This window comes from Phyllostomus discolor, chromosome 5 (genome assembly GCF_004126475.2).
Source record: "Phyllostomus discolor isolate MPI-MPIP mPhyDis1 chromosome 5, mPhyDis1.pri.v3, whole genome shotgun sequence".
Classification (NCBI taxonomy): Eukaryota; Metazoa; Chordata; class Mammalia; order Chiroptera; family Phyllostomidae; genus Phyllostomus; species Phyllostomus discolor.
The window spans coordinates 17070051-17093305 of NC_040907.2; the positions used below are offsets into that span (position 1 = coordinate 17070051).

Below are 23255 nucleotides of genomic sequence, written 5' to 3' on the forward strand. Positions count from 1 at the left end.
TGTGCGTGTTTCCGGCTCCGCTGCTGCGGAAGGCGGGGGGCTGGAGTCTTGAGGCCCAACTCGACTTGAAGGAGCAGGGGAACCGCGGACCCGAGTGCGGAGTTCGGAACTCGGAGCGTGGCTAGCGGTCGGCGTGATGGGCGGAGAGCAGGAGGAGGAGCGGTTCGACGGCATGTTGCTGGCCATGGCGCAGCAGCACGAGGGCGGTGTGCAGGAGGTAACGGCCCGTGCGGCATCAGGCCTGGTTTAGCGGCGTCCGCCCACCCGGTAGGCCCTAGGCAGGCTCCCTCTGGCCTCTGCTTTCAAAGGCCAAGATCCACCCTTGGGCCTTCCAGGCTACAAGGATACCTCCACATTCTCACCCTGGAAGGTCTGGCCTCCCCGCCTCACGACCTACCCCCTTCGTATCAGTCTCAGGCCCGAGCTCTGCTCAGTTTCTATCTTTGTAACTCCGGCGTCCCTGTACCTGCTCCTGGAAAACCCCAAGAACCTGGGATCACCCCTCCCCGCTCAATCTCACACATTCTTCCGGCCCCGTTTCCTCTCTGATGGCCGCCTGCGAAGAGCATCCCCTAGGGCGAATCCTTACTGAGATTGGCAGCTACCTATTTGGAGCGAGCCCGGTGATGTTTGAGGGGCAGGGTGATGTTAGCACGTGGTTTTTTAAGGCTTCAGTAGGGAATTGGAGGACTGGGTTCACAGTTGATTTCCACCACCCGACACACTGGGGACCTTAACTTGTCTTCAAGCCTCAGTTTCTTTGCTTTTGAAACAGACTTGTGAATCCCTGTGAATCTTTGTAGGGGAGTAGTGTCTTGAAATGAAGTACAGTGAGGACTAACTAGAAAACAGGCTTGTTCATTCAACAGGTATTTGTTGAGTGATTGATGTGTGTCAGACACTCAACTGGGCTGGGTCCTGGGGATTCAGACCTGAGCATAAACCTATCCTTGGCCTGATGGAGCTTACAAAGAGTTTTTCAAAAGCATAATTCATGCGCAGTGACCACACACAATAACACATAGTGTGCTAACAACACGGATCACCTAGTACTGATTCTGGCATTGGTTTGTTGGGACCAAAACACAGGGAGTTAGAGGTAAAAAAGCCTATTAACATCAGCCCAGAATGCTCATTCTGTAAAGAGACCAAAGGAACTTGCTCAAGGCCGTTCAGCAGGTCCCTGACCTAGAGAGGGGCCCAGACTCCTTAGGCCTGTGTGTTTTCCGCAGTTCACTGCTGATTCTCTGTCTCCCTGGGACAGGGTTTTTTATTTTTATTTTTTAATTTCTTGATTTTTAGAACGAGAAATACTGATTGATTGTTTCACTCATTTATGTGTTCATTGGTTGATTATTTTTTTTAAACAAAGACACAGTGTTTGAATTCTTTTGAATTTAATGTTATACTTTTTTAAAAGATTTATTTATTTATTTTTAGAGAGGGAAGGGAGGGAGAAAGAGAAACATCAATGTGTAGTTGCTGGGGGCCATGGCCTGTAACCCAGGTATGTGCTCTGACTGGGAATCGAACTTTTGATGCTTTGGTTCGCAGCCTGCGCTCAATCCACTGAGCTATGCCAGCCAGAGCTCATTGGTTGATTCTTTTATTAAAGATTTTATTTATTTTTAGAGAGAGGGGAAAGGAGGGAGAAAGTGAGGGAGAGGAACAATGTTCAAGAGAAACACCAATCTGTTATCTCTCTCATGACCCCAACTGGGGACATGGACTGCAACTGAGGCATGTGCCCTGTCTGGGAATTGAACTGGTGACCCTTTGGTTTGCAGGCTGGCACTCAGTCCACTGAGCCACACCAGCCAGGGCAAGACCTTTTTTTTAAAGACTTATTTATTAATTCATTGAAAAACAATAACAACACAGTCATTGTATGCTAATGTAAACATTCTTTATGAAAAATAGTTATTTCCAGAACAAAATAAATTTAGTGAAAAACATTATTTTACTCTTTTTGAGGTCAGTCTCTTTAATATTTGACTTAATCCAAGACTGACTCTGCTAGATTCTGGTACTGCTTCTGCCTCTAATCGGTTGTAATATCACATGTCATGTGGCCTCTGGAAAACTCCACTGTGTATACCCCTGTGAGGGCATGAGATGAAAAGACAAATTACTGCCTCTCTGGGTCCTCAGATGTCCAGACCACATCTTGAGGACTGCTGCTCTATAAGAAGATCTGTTTATTTCTTGCTTAAAACTTATACCCATCTGAAATTACCTTGCTTACTTGTCTGATTTCCTGATTATTGTCTGTTTTTGCTTTTAGTGCTTTTCCTTTGTTTTATTTTTTGTTTGCTTTTTAATTTTTATTGAAATTATTGGGGTGACATTGGTTTATAAAATTATATTGGTTTCAAGCATACAGTTCTATAATACATCATTTGTATATTGTATTGTGTGTTCACCACCCAAAGTCAAGTCTCCTCCCAGGGCCCAGGCTTTGTTTTGTTTTTCTCCTTATTCTCACCTGAGGACATTTTTTAATTGCTTTTAGAGAGAGAGAGAAACATTGATACGAGGGGAAAGCATTGATTGGTTGCCTCTCATATGTGCCCGGACGGGGGATTATACACTCCCAGACCAGGGACCAAACCTGCAGCCTAGGTGTGTGCTCTGACTGGCAGTCGAACTCGCAACCTTTGGTTACGGGTCAATGCTCCAACCAACTGAACCATACCGGCCAGGGTGAGGGCCCATGCTTTTTAAGCCCTGGATGTAAGAGGAGTCCTTCATATCATTAGGTTGCTTCTAGGGCCACAAAGAATGTGAAACACCCTTACACATACACACAAAAAACGAGAATCTGCCTTTCAGGTGATACAGGTAAGTGACTAAAGTGTGGCCCGGTTGGGAGGATGTCTCCTTGGTTGAGAGGCTCCTGGATGAAATAATGAAGCCCCAAGATCCCTTGTAGATAAAGGAAGTTGACTTTCGTGCGGTTGAGGAGCTCCCAAAAGGGCATCTCTATAGCTTCAATCTTCTTTTTGTCTTTCAGCTTGTGAACACTTTTTTCAGCTTCCTTCGACGCAAAACAGACTTTTTCATTGGAGGAGAAGAGGGGATGGCCGAGAAGGTAAATATTGGGGGCTATTCTCCCTTTGATAGCTCTGTTTCTTTGGAAGGAAAGCTCACCTAGCCTCTCTTCAGTGTAATAGTAACCTTCAGCAGAAGTAAATGCCAAGGGGCATTGAAGCCCCTCTCCCTGCCAGGTGCTTAATCTGCCCTATTTCTGATGAACCTTTAGCAGTTCCAAAGGGGTAGGTGTTACTGTCCCTACTTCATAAATGAGGAAATTGGCTCTGGGGTGTTTGGCACTTTATCTAAAACCTTGAGCTGAGTTGTGGGATAGCCAGGGTTAGAACCAGAGTCTGTTGTAAAACTGCCTTTATAATTACCTAGCTGGGAAGTGAGAGCAGGCAAATGTTAGAAACTGAGCTTAGCCCTGGCCAGGTAGCTGAGTTGCTAAGAGCATCGTCCTGATATACCATGGTTGTAGGTTCAGTACCCAGTGGGGGCACATATAAGAATCAACCATAAAATAAGCGGAACAACAGATTGATGTTTTTTTCTCTCCCTTTGCTCTTTCTAAAAGTAGATTTTATTTAGTCACTTTTAGACAGAGGGGAGGGGAAGGAGAAAGAGAGGGAGAGCGACATCAGTGTGCCGGAGATACATCAGTTGGTTACCTCTGTCGTGCCTCTAGGTAGGGACCTCGCCTGCAACCCAGGCTTGTGCCCTAACTGCAAATTGAACTGGCGACCTTTCTGTTTGCAGGCTGCTGCTCAATCCACTGACCCACACCAGCCAGGGCTCTCTGGTCTTAACCTTCACATCTGTAAGATGGAGAAGGGTGGACTCTGATCTATAGGATCTCTTCTGGCTCAGATGTTGTTTTATATTAGCATTAGCGCCTCCCATTTTTTCTGTGGGCCGGACTACCTTATAACATCAGCATTCATTCGTTTATTCAATGAATATTTACTAAAAATTTTAAATGAATGTGTTGTGAACACTTAACATTTTGCCTCCGTTAGGTACTATTCCATTCCCTTCAGGATTAGGGAGGTGAATACAGACATAGTCTTTATTTTCATCAATTTCTCAGTATGGTACCCTCCTCCCTCCAAAAAGAAAAGAAAGGAAAATGAAGAAGTGTGCAATAGGGAGCATAAAATGGGTATTAACCTGGGCTGGGGGCTTAGGAAGACTTCATGAGGAAGTGATACGTGAGGCACAAAGGATGAGTAAGAGGAAGCTGGGAGAAGGATGAGTGATATTAACCAGCCTCAGACATATTGGGGTAACGTTAGCTACCATGTATTGGCTGTCTGCATGTTCCCTCTTGGACCTGGTTATGCTCCTTGGCTCTTTGTTCCCAGAGGGTCACCTTCTTCCCCGGAGGTTGGTCAGACTTTTGGGCAGGCAGACACCTGTCTAGGCTTCCCACCTGGTCTCCAGGTGCAACACAGTAACTCCTTTGTGTTGAGCATCTACCATGTACAGGTCCACCAGGTACATCATTTCCAGTCTCGGAAGTTAAAGAGCAAAGGCTCTGGAGTCTGGCAGACATGAGTCCCTCCACTCTCTGCTTGACAACTGTGTGGTGTTTGCTGAATCATGATCTCTCTGAGCCTCATTTTTCTTACCTGTCAGCAAGGATAATCTTCACAAGGCTGCTGTGAGGATAAAAAGGTTATAAAGTGGCTGGCATATGAGAACACAAGTTCATAGTCCCTTTATTTTAAGCCTCTCGGGGCCATATGTGTTTTGGGATTTGGAATTCTTTGGACTTTAGGAGGCAATACAGTGCATATACTGTACTTTTCATACATCACCCCAATCCGGGGGTCGGGAGCTGCATCTTGTAATCAAGCACATTAAAGTTTCTGCAGAGAAATGCATATCAGTATTCATACCAAGTGGGAGACATGAAGACTGTAAATACCTTCATGCTACAAACTTACAAAAAGTACAAAAATACTTAGTTTTTGTAGCTTTGGAGACTAGGAATTAGGGATGAGAGATTGTGGATTTGAGTAAGGCCATAATGATCAGATCAGTATGGTGCAGACAGAGGAAGGGAAGTGGACCAGTGAAGCAGAAAAGAGAACCTAGAGAAAGTCTAGCATGCATAAGGATTTAATATCGGTCCAATATGGTAATCCAGTTCAGTAGGCAAAGGATGATTTAGTAAGTCATGCTGCTACAAATGGATATTCATCTGTAAAAAACCAAAATTGTACCATCTGTTTAACTCTTATGTAATAATAAATTGCAGATCAAGCGGAGTCTTGTAAGGAGAGGTAGGAAACTGTGTAACCTTGTGTGGGGAGGCCTTGCAAGTGGAAACCTGGAAGCTATGAAAGAAAAGGTGGCTGTTTGCCTCTTTAAACATTGAAAACTTTGGTATGGCAAAAGAGATACTGACATAGAAAGTCAACTGTAGATTTTGCAATGTAGAGGGCAGGTACAATTTAATAGCTGATTTAATATGGAGGAACTCTTGTACATTGACAAGAAAAGATAAACAGTGGGCAATTACAGGAAGAGCAGATCTAAAGGGAATATGAACAGATGCTCAAATTCACAGGTAGTCAAGGAAATGTAGGAGGAACAGTGAGATGCCCTTTTCTTCCTGTCAACAAAATTTTTTATCAAGTACTTACAAGAATGTGGGAGAAGGCTACTTTTGGGGCATTGCTAGTAAAGATGAATTTTTGTAACTCCTAAGAACTATTGTAAAAGATGCTCAGCATCCCTGCCCTGGGTGGTGTGGCTCAGTGGGCTGAGCGCTGGCCTATGAACTGAAAGGTCAGTGGTTCCGTTGCCAGCCAGGGTACATGCCTGGGCTGCAGGCCAGTTCCCCAGTTGGGGGCGTGCAAGAGGCAGCCAGTTGATGTTTCTCTTGTATATCGATCCTTCTCTCCCTCTCTTTCTCTCTTTCTCTCTTCCCCTCCCTTAAAAATAAATACATAAATCTTAAAAAAAATAAAGTAAAAGATCTCTAACTGTTAGAGAATCTCTAATTGTTAGAGAAATGCAAATCAAAACTATAAGATACTACCTCTCACCCATTAGGGTGGCTTCTATCAAAAAAAAAAAAAAGTAAAAGGTGTTGGTGAGGATATGGAGAAATGGAGCCCTGTGTGTGCACTGTAGGTGGGAATATAAAGGGATGTAGCCACCATGGAAAGCAGTATGTGGTTCCTCAAAGAATTGAAATAGAACTACTGCATGATCCAGCAGTCTTCTAAGCATATACACAAAAGAATGGAAAGTTGAAGAGAGTTTCGTACACTCATATTCACAGAACTATTTACAGTACCCACCAGGTAGAAGCAACCCATGTGTCCATTGACACATATGGATAAACAAAACGCATATACATATAATGGAATATGTTCAGCCTTTTAAAGGAAGACAAACAAACATATACATGTAAAATTACATTTATATAAATTTTGAAAATAGCCCTGGCTGGTGTAGCTCAGTGCATTGAGCACGGGCCTGCAAACCAAAGGGTCACCAGTTCGATTCCCAGTCAGGGCACATGCCTGAGTTGTGGGCCAGGTCCCCAGTAGGGGGTGTGCAAGAGACAACTGCACATTGATATCCCCACCCCCACCCCCCCACTAAAAATAAAGAAACAAATAAAATCTTAAAAAAAAAAAAAGAAAGAAAATAAATAGGAATGTGTCATCTTCCTCAGATGTGTTGGGGATTCTCCCTCCGTTCGGCCTCCCCCCCCCCCCCCCCAATATAAGTTCAGGAACTCGTGCCTTTGGATTAGGTTTAAACACTTCTATGTCTTCCCTGGCTAGACTGGTGGGTACCACTCTGCATCCCTGTCACCCAGCCCAGGTCAGGAAAAGCCTGTGTTCAGGTATGTCCACTGAGTAGTCTGGGGCCTATCTTCTAGAACTAGCTCAGCCTTCCTCACCCCTTCCCTACTTTGCTGGGCTGTGGTTCCCAAAGATGTGCCCTGTGGTAGCAGCTCGACTGACAGCCTGCTGGTTGGCACTCTGAGTAGGCTACACACCCCCAGGGGTCTCTGGGGCTGGGCTGGGGCTGGGGCTGAGCCTGGGTAAAGCTGGTTGGAGGAGATGGGGAGGTGGGGTCCGAGGCTGCTGTGATTGGCCTTGACTCTGCCCTGTGGTTCAGCTCTGCCCTTACTTAACCTCCAGGAGCTAGGAAGCAACAGGACAGATGTAACATGATTCACTGGAGCTGGGAGAGGGGAGGACTTCTGCTTGCGCCTACCCTTGGCTACTGGTTAGCAAATGGCTTGAGTTCAAGGTCTCCCTGATTAGGGACTTGGAACCAAAGCCCTGTGGTTGAACAATCTCCGCTGGTGTAATTATCTCATGACTGTTTCTATTAACAGCAGAATGGCCTTCAGGTAGCTGATTTCTCTTTCTCTCACCCCCTCTCCCCCTCCCACCCCATTATGTTAACCCAGTTGGTATTGGGAAGGGTTTTGGTGCCCTTTCAACTTTGTAGATTACGGAACTTCTGCAGTATGGCATGGGGTTGAGGATATGGGGGTGCCAGGAGAAATTGGCATCAAACGAATGAGAAGTCACAGGACATTGGATCCAGCCTTCAGTTGGGAGCCCATGAGTAACTTGGGTGACCCCTAGTACCTCGTGGGCCTCTCAACTTTGGCAGACCCCTTCTTCCCTCCATCTTGGACTCAGAGATTCTGGGAAGATAGTTTATTGATTTACTGATTACATGGTGGGTACCCTGCGAGGCCTCCAGATGGGTGGGTCAATATAGGTTGGGTTTCCTAAGTTTGGTCTGTTTGTAGGCCTTCTGAAGATGAAAAGGTGAAACTCAAACACTTGAGCTGGTCCTGGAGGATGAGTAGGGGTTTGCCAGGTGACCTGAGAGTAGGAACAAGGACATTCTAGGCAAAGAACAGCTTATGCAAGGCTGCTTTTAGGATAAAATAGAAGCACAGAGAGAGGGGACCCCTGAGGTCACACAGCCAGAAGGAGTAGGGCAGGAACTCAAATCTAGATGTGACTCTCCAGTGTGTGTGAGAATTAGCCAGGAATACTTGTTCAAAATACAGATTGCTGGGCCATACGCCCAGAAATTCTGATTCAGTAGGTCTGGGGTGGGACCTGAAATTTAGCATTTCTAACAAATTCTGGGTGATGCTAATGCTACAGATTGTAGGAACACCGTACTTTGAGAGTTACTTACTAGTGAGGTGTAGCCATTGTTCTCTTGTTTTGGTTGCAGAGAAGATACTTCTCCCCAGGCCCCAGAGCTGACTTCAGCTTAGCCTCAGCCAGGCGAGCTGTGATGTGGCAAGGACTGTGGCAGGCTCTAGACAAGTGTCTGTCATGTCTGATTCTCATGAAAGGTGAGGAAACAGGCTTAGAAGACACTGTTTGTTCACTTGTCCAAGGCCACAGTACAGACAGAGTGGACGAGTGTAGGTCCGAGCTCAGGAAAAGCTCAGAGGGGCCTAGTCTGGAGTTCTGATAGCTTCCCTCTCTAGGGAAGGACTTTGAGAGCATCAGAGCACTTAACCATTTGGTTTGCACACCAACCTATGCGGTGGGGATTCATTCTCACTGGTGAGGGTTTTGAAGCTCTTATAGTTAGGTAATTTGCAAAAAAAATACAGTAGCTAGTGTGTGACTAAACCTGGATTAGAATCCAGGTTGTCCAAATTCAGTGTCCATACTCTTAAGTCACTAGACTATGTTTTTCTTTTAATGTAGTCACTGTCTGTTGAGCCAGGTATTTGCAGGTGTTCTCGTGATAACTATCAGATACTTGTGTTCCCATTTTGGAGGTGAGGAAACTGAGGTTCTGAGTGCAATGTCTTGCCCACACATCCAGCAGATGGAGACTGTCTCCTGTCTCAGTGGCTCATTGCCTAAACTTCCTTCCCCAGCTCATCACACAGACCTTTAACCACCACAATCAGCTGGCACAGAAGGCCCGGCAGGAGAAGAGAGCTCGGCAGGAGACTGAGCGGCGGGAGAAGGCAGAGCGAGCAGCTCGGCTGGCCAGGGAGGCCAAGTCAGAGAGCTCTGGGCCCCAGATCAAGGAGCTGACAGATGAGGAGGCAGAGAGGCTGCAGCTGGAGATTGACCAAGTAAGAATGGGCTTCCCTCACTTGCTCCCCGACTTGTTGGCACTGGAAGAGAGGACCCTCCTGCCAACTGCTTTGCCCTCTGCCACAGAAAAAAGACGCAGAGAATCATGAGGCCCAGCTCAAGAATGGCAGCCTTGACTCACCAGGGAAGCAGGTGAGATGGACTGGGGATGCTTGGGAACTTCCGGGGACTCTGCCACCTTGTCTCATCTCCAGAATACCCTTCCTCCTCTCAGCTTCGGGATCCTCCCCATACTTCAAGATCTTGCTCACTCAGAGACATTGGACCAAAGGATCTGTGTAAAAAATACCCCAAATCCACTGGCTTTAAGCCTTGGCAAGAAAGCCCGAAGGCCAGAGAGGGCAGTGCCTATGCAGGTGTCGTTCAGGTGGGCTGGGGTGTCGGGGCCCAGCCTGGCCCTTTGTGGTGGGTCACTCTGGGGAATGAGCCTCCTCCCACTGACCAAGTCCAGGTTCCCAAACAATTAACCATTGCTGGGGCATTAACTTGGCTTTCTGGAGGCTCTGATCTGAGACTAGGGGTCTTTGCTATACAGACACAGAAAAAGGATGTCGACCATTTGGCAGTAGCCTGGTTTTATTTTAGAACAGCCCTGCTCGTGGCTATTTTGTGACCTTCTATTTTTCTGTGCTGGGCTTTCTTCCCAAATCCCTTGGCTTGACAGCCCCAGCTGGATCCTGTGGGTTCATCGCTGGTTGTCACTGCCCCTCAGCTGTGTCCTTTATCACATGGTCAGAACAGTCTGAGCTCCTTGGAGACCAGAACCAGGTTTTACTTCTGGCTCCCAGTGGGCCATGGAGTAGGTAGGGTCCGGGTCTGTCTCATCTTGTGGCTGTAGCCCAGTGCCAGTCCTGGGCCTGGCCTAGAGGGTTTCAGTCTGTGTCTGTCAAGTAAGTGGCTGAGCACTCTGACTGTGAGCAGGAGGCTGAGGAGGAGGAGGAGGAGGATGAGAAGGACAAAGGGAAACTGAAGCCTAACCTCGGCAACGGGGCAGACCTGTCCAATTATCGCTGGACACAGACCCTGTCGGAGCTGGATGTGAGTAGCAGGGCAAGGGTGAAGGGGAGGGAGCCAGCCCGGGGCCCCTCCTGACCACCTACCTCTGTGTCATGCAGCTGGCGGTGCCTTTCCGTGTTAACTTCCGGCTGAAGGGGAAGGATGTGGTGGTGGACATCCAGAGGAAGCACCTCCGGGTGGGGCTCAAGGGGCAGCCCACAATCATTGATGGCGAGCTCTACAACGAGGTGAAGGTGGAGGAGAGCTCCTGGCTCATCGAGGACGGCAAGGTGGTGACGGTGCATCTGGAGAAGGTGTGAGAGGCCCAGCCTCCTGGCCTGCATCTTCATTCTTGATGAAGGAAGGGAAAGGGTTTCTGCTCATTCCCTTAAGGACCATGCTGGGGACCTGGTGGACATACCTTATTAATCACACAAGACTTCAGATAGGTGTCTCCCATTTTAGAGTCAGGAAAAGGGTAGCTCATAGATTTGCCCAAGCTCTTAACATCTAGGAAAGGGTGGAGTCCGGATCAAAGCAGTCTTTGTTACTAGCTGCTCACCTTTCCTTAGGTTTATATACGTATTCAGTTTCACAAATACTTAAACATGTATGGTGTGCCAGGGACTATTCTGTATGCTGGAGAAAACAGTGAACAAAACATAGAAAACTGCCCTCAGGAAGTGTACATTCTTGCTGTCCCTCAAAAAGAGAGGTGGGACACAGATGTCAGGAAACAAAGGCAGTCTCCGTAAAGTGCCACAGGTCTGAGGAGGGCTGGATGGCTCCCGAGGCCCGTCCCAGCCCGCCTGACTGGCCACGGCCGCCTCTCTCTCAGCCCTCTGTGCACTCGGCACTCGCTTTCTCTCTCACCTGAAATGTCCTTCCCTGCTCCTTAAATCTGGTATAGTGCTTGCCCTAGCTAGGCATCACTCTCACTGCTTTCCCTTCTCCCTGGATGGCATGCCCCTCGATACTTCATTCTTTCCTTTATGCTGATTTGTAAGTGTATTGGGGTCAGCCTCCCCAGCTGCTGTGGAGGGCAGAGGTCTTGCTCCTCTACTTAAGGTCCCAGCATAGGCCTGCTTGGGTCTCAGGTGAAGGACGTGGGTGGGAGTTTGGTTTCTGGGAGGGTTGGTGGGTGGTTTCTGGGGCCCAGAGTCAACTATTTCCCACCCCCCGGTCATCCTCCCCTTCCTCACAGATCAACAAGATGGAGTGGTGGAGCCGCTTGGTGTCCAGTGACCCTGAGATCAATACCAAGAAGATCAACCCCGAGAACTCCAAGGTGAGCCCTGGCTGGTTGGGGAAGCCTCGGCTGGGAGATGAGGACCTGGGTGGCCCCAGAGTTTCACCTGTTGTGTTGCTGCCTGCCCCCAGCTCTCAGACCTGGACAGCGAGACACGCAGCATGGTGGAGAAGATGATGTATGACCAGAGACAGAAGTCTATGGGGCTGCCTACCTCGGACGAACAGAAGAAACAGGAAATTCTGAAAAAGTGAGCAATCCAGAGATTGGAGTTTGGGGTGGTGAATATTGGGGGACTTGGATTTTGGTGACAGCAGCAAGACGCAGGAGCTGCCCTGCCCCTTCCAGAATGAGCCAGCCAAGTTCCTAGCCTTATAGCCTCAGCTTGCCCACCCTAAACACTTGCTGAGGTAATCTTGGGGGCAAGGCAACCTGAGGATAGAAAGGAAGGTAATAGGTGGTCATTGCAATCTACAGCACAGTGCCAATATTGGCACCTCACCTTGCCGCATGACGAGTGCTGATGGGCCTCAGAGACCCTGGGGTACACCCCATTCTTGGCCTGGCTCCCGGTTGCTCAGGGTTCTAAAGAGATTAGACTTCATGCGGGAGGTTGGGAGAGAGGGACTAATATGGGGGGAGAACAACCCGTTTCACTTCCTATTTTCCCTTCCCAGGTTCATGGATCAGCACCCGGAGATGGATTTTTCCAAGGCCAAATTCAACTAGCCCTGAACTAGCCCGTTTGCCTCCCTGAACTCTTGGGGCCGAGCTGACAGCCATTCACCTTTCCTTCCCACCCTTCTCTGGGACTTGAGAGCCTCAGAGTTGAGGCAGGCATGGGACCGGCCTAGGCACACAGGTCCCAGGGCATCATGGAAGAAGGGCTGAGGCCCTGGAGGGGGTTCTTATCCTCCCCAATTGGCCTACTGTGCTGTTACACATTAAAACTATTTACCCAATTCCACTTCTTTCCTCTCTTCTCTCTGGCCTTTCCCTGGGAGAACGGGTCTCTTGTGCCTGCTGCAAGCAGTTGGGGACTTGGCGTCTAGCTGATTCCGCCACGTGACCTAGGGCAAGTTCTTGCCCCTGTCTGGGGTTCAGTTTCTCATTACTTAAAGGGAGGATTAAATCAAGACGTGCAGTTTGTGTGTGATTCTGAGCAAAGGTGAGTTTTTCTGGCTATAGGGAACAGAACATACGTCTGGTTTTTAGAGGGGCCCATTCCTTGGCAGGATTTAAGAGCAGCTGTACTTGATTGCATTTTCACCTCTAAGACATCTTCCCACTGCAGTGGGTCTGTCCTCCAGCCCTGGGTCAGGTTTTCTGAAACTACATGCTGTTGTTTCACAGGGGCTGAGAGCAGCAAAGGCAGGGGCGACAGCCTGGGCTCAGGTCTGCTCTAGGTAGAGTCCAGTGGGGCCCTACTGTTGGTGTCTCTGACCCAGACCTCTGCAGGTTTCAGGGCTGGAGAGGTGCTTGCCTCTGCCCAAATCCAGTCCCCCACCTCACTTTGGCCAGAGTGGAGGTCGCCGAGTGCAGGGGGCCGCAGAGGTTATGGTTGCAGCAGGAACATCTAGATTGACTTGCCCAGGGTGCTTCGCTCTGTGGACTAGGGTGACCCCTGAATTTTTGGAACACAGCATATTTCAGCATTTCAGGATAGCTTATTGGAGACTTTGAGGCTGTGCGGTACCTAGTTTTGTCTATTTCCCGTGCTCGATAAATCCTTTTCTCTGGGAATGCCAATACTGGTTCCCAAGGCTGGCTTTGGAAAATTGTGCTGTAGGGCCAAGGCTGGGTTTGAAGGACTGTTTCATCACTCCTATGTTCTGCGATATCTCTAGTCTGCAGTGCCGTGTGGTCATTTTCAGATTTGGAGAGGCCTCGACCTGGATGAGATAGCTTAATGGAAAGGCCCGTTTTATCACTGGTACTGGACCCTGTGGTCATAACCCCAAGGGGCCATCTTGTGTGTCTAATAGGAAATTGGATAGACAGTTTGCTTGCTTGTCACTTTCCAAAGGATGCCCACGAAGACAGTGATACGGGCTAGGGGGACTATAGGTGAGGTGGTCCTGGGTCCTTCCAGGTGGTTCATCAGTCAGCTGGGCTGGTGGGCTTTGGCCTCACGGGAGAAAGAGACCCTCCTATGTGACTAGCAAAGTAGGATCCTTCTGAACCCAGCTGCTGTCTGGGACCCTGCTTTTGCCCCAAGCAGGTCAGCTTGCCAGCGTGGGGGCAGAATCTCAGACCAGTTTCTGGGTCCAGAGCCACAGTTACTTAGCCGTGTTTCTGGGTCCAGAGCCACAGTTACTTAGCCGTGTGGCCCTCTAAATTCTTTGACCTTCTGTGAAAATGACCCCACTCCAGTGTTGTTGGGAAGGTCGAGAAGGTTACCAGGAACACAGCGCTCTGCAGCAGCAGGGAGGGGTGGGGGAGTCGCAGGTCCAGAGCTGGGTGAGACTGCAGCCAGCCTGCAGGCAGTGAGCCTGGGCAGCAGCGTAGTCCAAACAGGCCAGCATAGAACCTCACAGTGACAGAGCACACGTGACACCTCAGGTCCAGACACTGCCTGGGCGTGCTCTCTGGGAACACAGTGAGTCTGAGAGGTTGGTGTTACTGCTCCCATTTTAGCTTTCTGACCTTGGCCCTACAACACTAGCCAGGTGGGATAGTGTATCCTGCTTCCTGTTTTGGGCAGTAGTCAGGCAAATGGACAGAAAGGACAGTGCCACGGCCAAGCTGACAAGACAGACATCTTTATTTCCTTTGTACTTTTAACTATGGTCACGATACATGTAGTGGAAACAACTGTTCAACAGAATATAACGGAGTAGGCACTGCCCACAGAAATCGACGGAGACTTTCCTGCCCCGCAACCCAATCCATTAAAGACAAGCTGCTTGTAGCCGTCACCCTCTCCCACCTGCTGTGGGAAAAGGGAGGGGTGCATGATTGGGGGGCAGGTTTTAGGCATGGGGCTGGGATTCAATCCCATAAGGTAATTAAGTTTTTGCTTTCCATGGCCCAGGCTGCCTGAAGGCCAGAGGCAGAAAGGACGGGTCAGGCCAGCCAGGGACCCAGGGGAATGTGGGCACCATGGCCCAGTGAAGTGCACGCGTTCCAGGAACCAAGGGTGGAGGAGCCAGAGTGGGCACTGCCACCCCCAAGGGGGTCCTGGTCCCCCTTTTCATTCTGCAGGCTGTGCTGCTCTCCAAAGAGGTTGGTTGTAGCCACTGGGCCCCGCTGGGGTTAGCAGTACACCTGGAGCAGGGGTGCCCCTGAGGAGTCCGTGTCGGTGCCCTGGAAGGACGAGTCGTGGCTGGCGGGGTACCCTGATGGGGAAGAGAGGAGGAGACAGGCTGAGAGGGGAAGGCGCTCATCCAGGTCCCGTGGGCAGGGAGAAGCCCGCTGAGCAGGAGCAGAGGGAAACTTGAGCCTGGGGCTGTCTGATCCTGGCTGGGCGGCCCACTCAGTTTCTTGATCTCTGAGCCCCAGCCTTCCTGTCTGTAAAAGGGTAACAACCCCATGCCCAGGGGCTTGTGAAGGCCAAGAAGATAGCATCAGACTGGATGGCCTCCCATCCTCCAATGACCTGGGCTTAGAGGCTGGTGTACCATCACTTCCAGCTTGCCTGTCCTGGCACCACCTTCCTGCTGATTCAGGGGCAGCTAGCTTGCAGGGCTGGGGTGGCATCTGTAGCTCCTCAGGTTTCTTGTCCCTTTCTGATCCCGTCCTCACCCACCCCAGGAGGAAGTTGGGAGTGGGGCATGTGGGGGTCCCTAGGGCAGTCCCCTCTCCTCTCCACACTCATCAGGTCAGGACCAAACCTGGGGGTCCAAAAGGCCTCAGCTTCCTGGCGATGGCATCTGCAGTTGTCTCCTGGGAGATCTGCACTGTGAGTTCTAGAAAGGAACATGAAGGGGGCAGTGGTCATTACTGCAAATTCTCAACTCCACTCCCCACTTCTGCCCCCAGCCCGATGAGGGAGGGACCACTCACAGCTGGGCTGGAGAAACAATGTTTAAAGCAAAGACAGATAACAAGTTGTGTGCATGCACGTGCGCTTCTGGGTACACACAGTGGTGGTGGGTGTTTTAATTGGGCCAGGACAGGTCAGAGGTCCAAATACGTATAAGCTCCTGAGTCCTGTTAACCATGCCGGGCCTGGAAGCTACACCGGGAAGATGGTAGCATGGGATAGAAGGAGACTGTTAGGAGATGTAGAGCCCTTGAGAAAAAGGAGGAAAAGAGCAGGGATTGCCTGAAGGGTGGTCCCACAGTGGCCAAAGACCCCAGCGCTGCCCTCCCTTGGCCAGAGCCTCCTCCATTCTGTTCCTCAGCCCTGTGGGGCCCCACCTACCATCCTGGCTGAGCCCAGAGCCCACCATGGTCTCATGGCCACTGTCAGGGGCCGTGGTGGCAGGGGCAGCAGCCCGGGTGGAGCGCGCCTCTGTGGTCTGTGGTCGGGTGCGGCTCTTTCGGGTACTGATGCGAATGATGCCGCGTACCAGGCGGCCCTCAGCATCCTGCTCATCCAAGTGGTAGTCCTGCGTGATGCTGCTGATGAGGTCTGAGATCTTACTGGTCTTCTCCAGGAACACAGTGTCTGACGTGCACTTGGCCAGCTCGTCGATCTGGTGTACGCTGAACAACTCTGTCAGCTTCTTGAAAATAAGCACATCGATCTCTCGGCTTGACATGGAGCCACTGCCCATCTCAGGCAGGTCCAGGTCCGACTCGTGGAAGGAGTAGTACTCCTCAGAACCACGGGGGCTGCTGGCAAGGGTGCTGGGTAGGCTGTGCCGCATGGGTGGGGGCCCGGCCAGCGGCTCCTTGCAGCAGGAGTCCGCATCAGGGGCTGGAGCGGTGGTACTGCGGTAGGGATATACAGGGATGCCTTTGAGCTTGACGTCAGGGTAGCTGAAGCTGCTCCCCATGGGTGATTTGAGCCGCTGGCCATCCCGCCGGCCGGAGGGTGGACGGTCAGGACTGGGAGGCACTCCATTGTGCTCCTTGGCCCAGTTGACTTCCACAGCCCCCTCAGGGGAGTCCCCGGTGGACAAGCAGGGGCTGCAGCCCCGCACACAGGCTCCACAGCGCTGGAGGCAATCCCGGCAGCGGCGGAAGCAGAAGGCAGCCAGGCACCAGTCCCACACCCAGGGTCGCCAGAGCAGGCAGCAAGCTGGGGGCTCTGCAGCAGGCTCAGCAGAGCTGGAGATGAAGGTAAGGCTCTCGGGCCCATGGTGGCCAGGATCCTTGGGGTCTGGCCTACGGGTGCGGCGGCTTGGTGGGGGCTGAGATGGTTCATCATAGGTCTCTAGGCATAGCTCTGATGGCCGCTCCCAGGGTCCCAAGCGTGGGGGCCCAGATGATGGGCGTGGATGTCCAGGGCGGGGCATGGCTCATTACATGGTTTGCTGCAGCCAGGCACCTGGGGGGAGAGGTCAGGAAGGAGTCAAGATCAGAGATTAGGGGCAGGTTCCTGCACTGACCTGAGGAGCTTTAGACTTCTGGTTTGTGAGAGGCCTGTGATGTGGACGAGCCCAGGTGTGCCCACAGACCCTCATCTAGTGTTCACTTCCTTCCCCCTTCCAGAAGGAGGAAGTTCTTTCTGTGGTCTAACCTACATGTCAGAATCTCCTGGGACTTCACACTCATTAGAATGACTACTATTGAAAAGAAAAACAGCCCTGGTTAATGTGGCTCAGTGTACTGAGTGCCAGCCTGCGAATCATAGGGTCCTGATTTGATTCCAAGTCAGGGCACATGCCTGGGTTGTGGGCCCGGTCCTCAGTAGGAGTGTGTGAGAGGCAAGCACACATTGATGTATCTCTCCCTTTCTTCCCCTCTCTCTAAAAACAAACAAACAAACAAATAAATAAATAAAATCCTAAAAAAACCCCGAAAGTGACAAGAATCGGAGAGAATGTAGAGAAGTTGGAACCCTTGTGCATTGCTGGTGAGCATGCAGAATGGCGCAGCTGCTGTGGAAAACAGTTTGGTGGGTCATCAGAAAAATTAAACACAGAATTACAGTGTGATCCAGCGATTCCACTTCTGGGTATATACAAAAAAGAACTGAAGACAGGAACTTAAACACATATTTCTACAAAAATATTCACGGCAGCATTGTTCACAATAAACAAAAGATGGAAACAACCACAGGTTCCCTGAGAGATGGATGAATAAAATAAAATGGGATGTACACATACAATGAAATATTGTTCAGCCCTAAAAAGGAATGAAAATTTGATATATGCTACAATACAGATGAACCTTGAGACATTATGCTAAGTGACGTAAGCCTGACATAAAAGGACAAATATTGTATGGTCCTACTTACATGAAATATCTAGAATAGTCAGATCCATAGAGACAGAAAGGAGAATGATGGTTGCCAGGGACTGGTAGAGGGAACGAGGAGTTAGCATTGAATAGGCAGAGTTTCCTCGGGTAGAGTTTCAGTTTGGGGAGATGAAAGTTCCGGAGATGGTGGTGGTGATGATTACACACGACTGTGACTGTGTTCAGCACCACAGGAACAGGTAGTGAAGATGATTTTTTAAAAGTATTGAAATGGTGCCCTGGCTACGTAGCTCAGTTGGTTAGAGTGTCGTCTGGATACACCAAGGTTGTGGGCTTGATCCCCGATCAGGGCACATACAAAAATCAACTAATGAGCCCTGGCCATTGTGGCTCAGTTGACCTGCAAATGGAAAGGTCGTGGGTTCAATTTCTGGTTGGGGCACATGCCTAGGTTGTGGGTTCAGTCCCTGGTCAGGGCATGTACACGAGAGGCAACCTATCGATGTTTCTCTCTCACATCCATGTTTCTCTTCCCCTCTCTTCCCCTCTCTAAAATCAATAAGCATGTCTTTGGGTGAGGATATTTTAAAAAATCAACTAATGAATGCATAAATAAGTGGAACAACAAATAGATGTTTTCTCTCTTCCCTCCTTCCCCCCTCTCCCTCCCTCTCTCTAAAATCAAGAAATAAAAGTTAAAAATGGTAAATTTTTATCAATGGTTATTGATAGTTTACCACCTAAAAAGCAAAAAAGTCCTGGATGGTGTGGCTGTTGGTGGGGCATCGTCCTAAGAACTGAAAGGTAGCTGGTTGGATTCTCAGTCAGGGCACTTGCCTGGGTCGCGGGTTCAGTTCCCTGGGGTATAGAAGGCAACCAGTTGATGTTTCTCACATCGGTGTTTCTCACCCTCTCTTTTTCCCTCCCTTCCCCTCTCACTAAAATAAAAAATAAAAGAAAAAATATCTCATGGGATCTTGCTGTCTGGGGAATAGTCTCCCAGTTTCTTCCCACTGTTGGTAAGCCCACCCAGCACAGAGCCTCTGAGGCCACTCAGTAAATGCCTTTCCACGTGACTTGCCACCAAACCCGATCGTTACCACCTTCTCTCTTCCCCTCGTCCTTCAAATCAGAGGTGGGAATGTAACAGGTACCCTGTCAATATTTCAGTCTGGCGCAGATTTGCACTTCTAGCAATGTTTACACCACGCAGTTTTGCTTCTTTTGATTAGACAAGAAAGCCAAGCCACAAAATACATCTTCTTTCCCCTTTTGACTTGGTTGCTAGCAAGCTCAGAGCTAAGACTTCACTCATTTCATAATAATGAGCCTGGTCCTGTGTCAGGCACTGTAGAACCAAAGAAGAGTGAACTGTAGACCCTGTTCTTGTGATTTACACATGGTTTTGTAGGGAAAACAGATGCCTAAAGGCTTGTAACATGGGACCTGTAGTTTAGATGAGGCATCACCAGAGTAAAATAACTCTGCCAGAGGGAGCCAGGAAACACTACGTGCTGATATATTTGGGAAGGCACTTGGTCACACGTAGGGGTTTGCAGGGCAGTAACTCTTCTTAGCCTGGATTTTCTAAAATATTGATCCCTTACCTTTTTATCCCTAATTTAATGGCACTGGGATCCTAGAACTGCTGATGTGTGGGAACTAAGTGTCTGGGTACCTGTGCTTTAGTCCCAGCTCTGGCTCTACTAGGTAATGTGCTTTGGGCAAATCAGTGCCACCTCCCTAAACAAAATCACCATCATCTCTCATCCAGATACGGTCAAGACCCCCATTCTGGCCACCTCCATTCCTTTCTATTTGCTGCAACCAGTGAGAACTTAAAAACAAAAAAGAAACCAAAACCCCCAAATCTGGAAAAACTCGGCAAACACTTCAATCAAATGATCAACATTAGCATCACCAATAATGGGATGTACCGACGTCACATGCCTCTTGATACTATGCACTAAGAAGGATACAATATTGCTTATGAAGTATTCCTGCCAAAAATGCATAACCTGGATATAGCCGTGAGGAGACATGCCCCAGCTGAGGGACATGACAACTAAGCACAATGTGTGGTCCTGGATTGGATCCTGGGTCAAGAGGAAAAATTGGAATAATGATAATTGGTGAAATTTACCACCAATAGACTGAATATTATTTAATTATATTGTGTCAATGTTAAATTTCCTGAATTTGGTTACTATGGTTATATAAGACAATGTTCTTATTCTAGGAAATATACATGGAAGGATGTAGAGGTAAAAAGACCATGATGTCTGCAAAATCTGAAAACGTTTCGCCCAGAAAAGCAGAAGGTGTATGTTGCAGCGAGAGAAAGGGAGGGAGGGGTTGTTAGCCGTGGCGAATGTGGATGAGGACACAGGAGTGCTTCATTCCTGCAACTCTTCAACCCACTCTGCTGTCCCCACTCAGCGCTGCTTCCCCAAGGACCCTCGGGAGCCCCGCATGTCTCCCCACAGCATTCTGCTGGGCTGTCAGCTGGGTTGGCCTTGAACCCGCAGTTTGAAGACAAGCCAATATGACCCTGAGGGACAGGGGCCACATCTGATTCCTTTCTGCCTCAATGTCTGAAACACGTTCAGGTACAGTAAGTGCTTCAGGGAACTGACACAGTCTGTGTGACCCCAGGGTGAGCAAGGACCACTGGGTGGAAATAAAAAGGACTTAGGCTCTAGGCTGACCAGGGTGGAGGCAGCAGAGTCTGGGTGCGTGTGTGAGAGAGACCTTCTCTCCGAAGGGGTACAAACTGAAACTGTAACAGTCCTTCACAGCCCAGGGAGGCAATGCAAGCGGTTAAAAACCTTTGCCTTAGTTTGAGCAATATGGGGATGAGAATGGGTTCATTCATTCACTCAATTAACAAATACTATCTGAAGGCCTACTGTGTGTCAGATACTGTTATAAATCCTGTGGACATAGTGTCAAAACAGACAAAATCCCTGAATATCAGGTTTTTGCATTCTAGTGAAAGACTTAATTATTGATGGTTTACATTGTTCTAAGTGCTTTGAATGTATTAAACCAATTCTCACAGCCCTATTTGTAGTTATTATTATTATTATTACTATACAGAGAGACTAAATAAGTTGTCCAGAGCCACACATTTATTTGTACCCAACCAGCCTAGCCCAGCTCTTATCCACTACCCCATCCCATCTGTTACTTGAGAGGGAGGGGACAAAGTGGCCAGCGGCCAACTCCATGACAAGCCCAAGGAGGGAGCCCTGACTCTTTCAGGCTCTCACCTTGGACGAGAAGGATGAGCATATCTATACTGTTTCAACCACACTGAGCTCTGAGGTGCCTGGGGTTTTGTAAGAACATCAAGGGGTTACTGATGATGGTCTGGGTCACTATCTCCTCCTCCACCTCCAAGGTTTTAGGAGTTGCCACTATTCATGAAATTCATCCAACAAGTATCTACTGAGCACTTACCATGTGCCCAGCACTGTGCTAAATGTTGAGAAACAGCAGTGAGTGGGCCAGAAACAGGCTCTGGTCCAAGAGAAGTTCTGCTTTATTTAACACTCACAGTTGTCCTGTAAGTGTTATACCTCCACTTTACAGACTGAGGAGTCTGAAGCCCAGAGAGCTGAAGTGACTTGACACCCAGCTGGAAAGGGATAGAACCAGATTTGTTCCGCGGTCTGCCGACTCCAGAGCCCATGTAGCTCCTGTGTGCCACACACTTCGAACAGGAGTGGGAGAGAGGGAACAGGAGCAAAAGCTGAGGTCCGCACAATGCCTGGCCTAGTTCTCCCTTCCCCTCTGCCCACAGCAGTTAGGCCCTGCACGCTCCTGAAGTCAAGTTAGACCCATCTCATCTAGGCTGTATCTTCCCCTCCTTGCTGCTGCCCGAACCTCCAAAATCCTAGGAATAGTGCTCATTTGGTTTTGTGAGGGGAGGGTCCCTGCTGCTATTGCAGTCTGGGGCAAGACTCTAGGCTTCAGTTCCCCGTCTTTAAATTTTTTTTTGTTGATTTTAGAGAGAGAAACAGGAAGGGGGAAGAGAGGGGTGGGGATGGGTAGAGGTAGAGAAAGAGAGAAATACCATTTGTTGTCCCACTTATTTTACGTGTTCATTGGTTGATTCTTGTATGTGCCCTGGCTGAGGATCCAACTGCAACCTTGGCCTATCAGGACAAGGCTCTGACCAACTGAGCTACCCAGCCCGTTTGCTCAACTTTAGCAAGCGGAGATGAGTATCTTCACGCACCAGGTGAGGTTTAAATGAGATATTGCATGGAGGGGCTTCAGCGCCTGGAAGAATCTGGGTCACTGGGAGCCCCAAGGCACCACAGGGATCTTCCTCAGGCTCAAAGGGCCCCAGGCCCGCCTTCTCCACACTTCTTAATTGACGCTCTTCCCCACCCCTCAGTCCTTGAGAACACACACTCAGGGGTCTGTCTCCCTACCAACTCCCTCATCCCTGCACCGGCCTCTGTCCCACACCCATGCCCAGTCGAGTCTCGCACATTGGGCCGGGAGGGGCGCCCCAATCCTGCTCAAGAAACAGCCGTCGGTTCTCGCGCCCCGCATCCGTGCGCCTTCGGTCTCTTGCTCCAAAGGCTCAGCCCGTAACTCCTGCATCCGCGGGCACCTAGCCCGGGGAAAGGGAGACTAGACCGTAACATTGCCCCGCGGACTTTCACAGCCCCAGTACCAGCAATGCCCTGGGGGCGAGCACCACCCTCTCCGGCTACAGGGGGGGGGGGGGGGGGGCCCCCGCCCTCCAGCGGACCCAGCCTTCTTCCAGCCCTGTTTCTCAGGGTGTGCACGGTCCCCACCCCAAGCCAGCGCAGCCCTAAAGGCGAACACAGCCCCCTTTACCTCACCCTGCCGGCCCGGCCCAGGCATCCGCTCAGGCCTTTCCTTGGCTGGGTCCGCTCACCCCGGAAGTGGGAGGGTGGCCCCCGAGAAACCGGCCCAGGACGCTCCCTCGCCCCTGCACAGCCTCGGGGGTCTCTATACACTGGTGCCTCCCTGGTTCGCGCCCCCTCGGGCCCCGCGCGGGGCTTACCTGTCCCGCCAGGTGAGAGCCTCCGGCTCGGCCCCTCCCCCTGGCCCCCTTCCTCCCGCCCCTGCGGCTCACCTGGGGTGCAGGTGAGCCTCTCGCGGGAGCACCGCACGGGCCGCCGCTGGGGACACACTTCCTGCCTCCGCGAAGTGCCGCCTCGCCTAGCACCTGGGCCAAGGCCCCGCCCCAGGCACTGGGCTGGCACCTAAGCCAGGCTTGGGCTCTCCGCCTGTAGGCTCTGAGAGCTGTGCTGCGCCCAGTGGGGTAAGTGAGGCCTGGTGGGCAGAGTGTTCAGACGCTGGGGCGCAGTCTCCTCTTCCGTAGGCTGGTGGTCCTAGCACATCCGAGCCCCAGGAGCGCTTGCCAGGCCTTATAAAGCTCAGCTCAAAAGGCGTGTCTCCTGAGACGCCTTCTCTGACCCCCCGGCCTGTCTGATTTTGTTATATAGAACAATTTTCTGTACTTTTTAATCATAATACTCAGCACAGCGTTGTGT

General features: G+C 50.1%; 2 protein-coding genes across 3 annotated transcripts; one reads left to right on the forward strand and one right to left on the reverse strand.

Annotated features, from left to right (window-relative positions):
- NUDC (nuclear distribution C, dynein complex regulator) lies at positions 1 to 12370 on the forward strand. Its single transcript, XM_028511863.2, has 9 exons — positions 1 to 217; positions 3014 to 3091; positions 8933 to 9136; positions 9225 to 9290; positions 10080 to 10196; positions 10274 to 10468; positions 11359 to 11442; positions 11535 to 11653; positions 12081 to 12370. The coding sequence occupies exons 1-9, from the start codon at positions 137 to 139 to the stop codon at positions 12130 to 12132; spliced, it is 996 nt and encodes a 331-aa protein (XP_028367664.1). The 5' UTR covers positions 1 to 136; the 3' UTR covers positions 12133 to 12370.
- Positions 12371 to 14151: 1781 nt separating this feature from the next.
- On the reverse strand, positions 14152 to 22904 carry KDF1 (keratinocyte differentiation factor 1). 2 transcript variants are annotated; one of them, XM_036025572.1, is made up of 4 exons: positions 22835 to 22904; positions 15770 to 16840; positions 15237 to 15311; positions 14152 to 14741 (listed from the first exon to the last, which is right to left on the reverse strand). In XM_036025572.1, the coding sequence occupies exons 2-4, from the start codon at positions 16806 to 16808 to the stop codon at positions 14659 to 14661; spliced, it is 1197 nt and encodes a 398-aa protein (XP_035881465.1). In that variant the 5' UTR covers positions 16809 to 16840; positions 22835 to 22904; the 3' UTR covers positions 14152 to 14658. The 2 variants fall into 2 exon arrangements, with proteins under 2 accessions (XP_035881465.1, XP_028368126.1); XM_028512325.2 differs by having other exon boundaries at positions 22763 to 22850.
- Between the last annotated feature and the right edge of the window lie 351 nt (positions 22905 to 23255).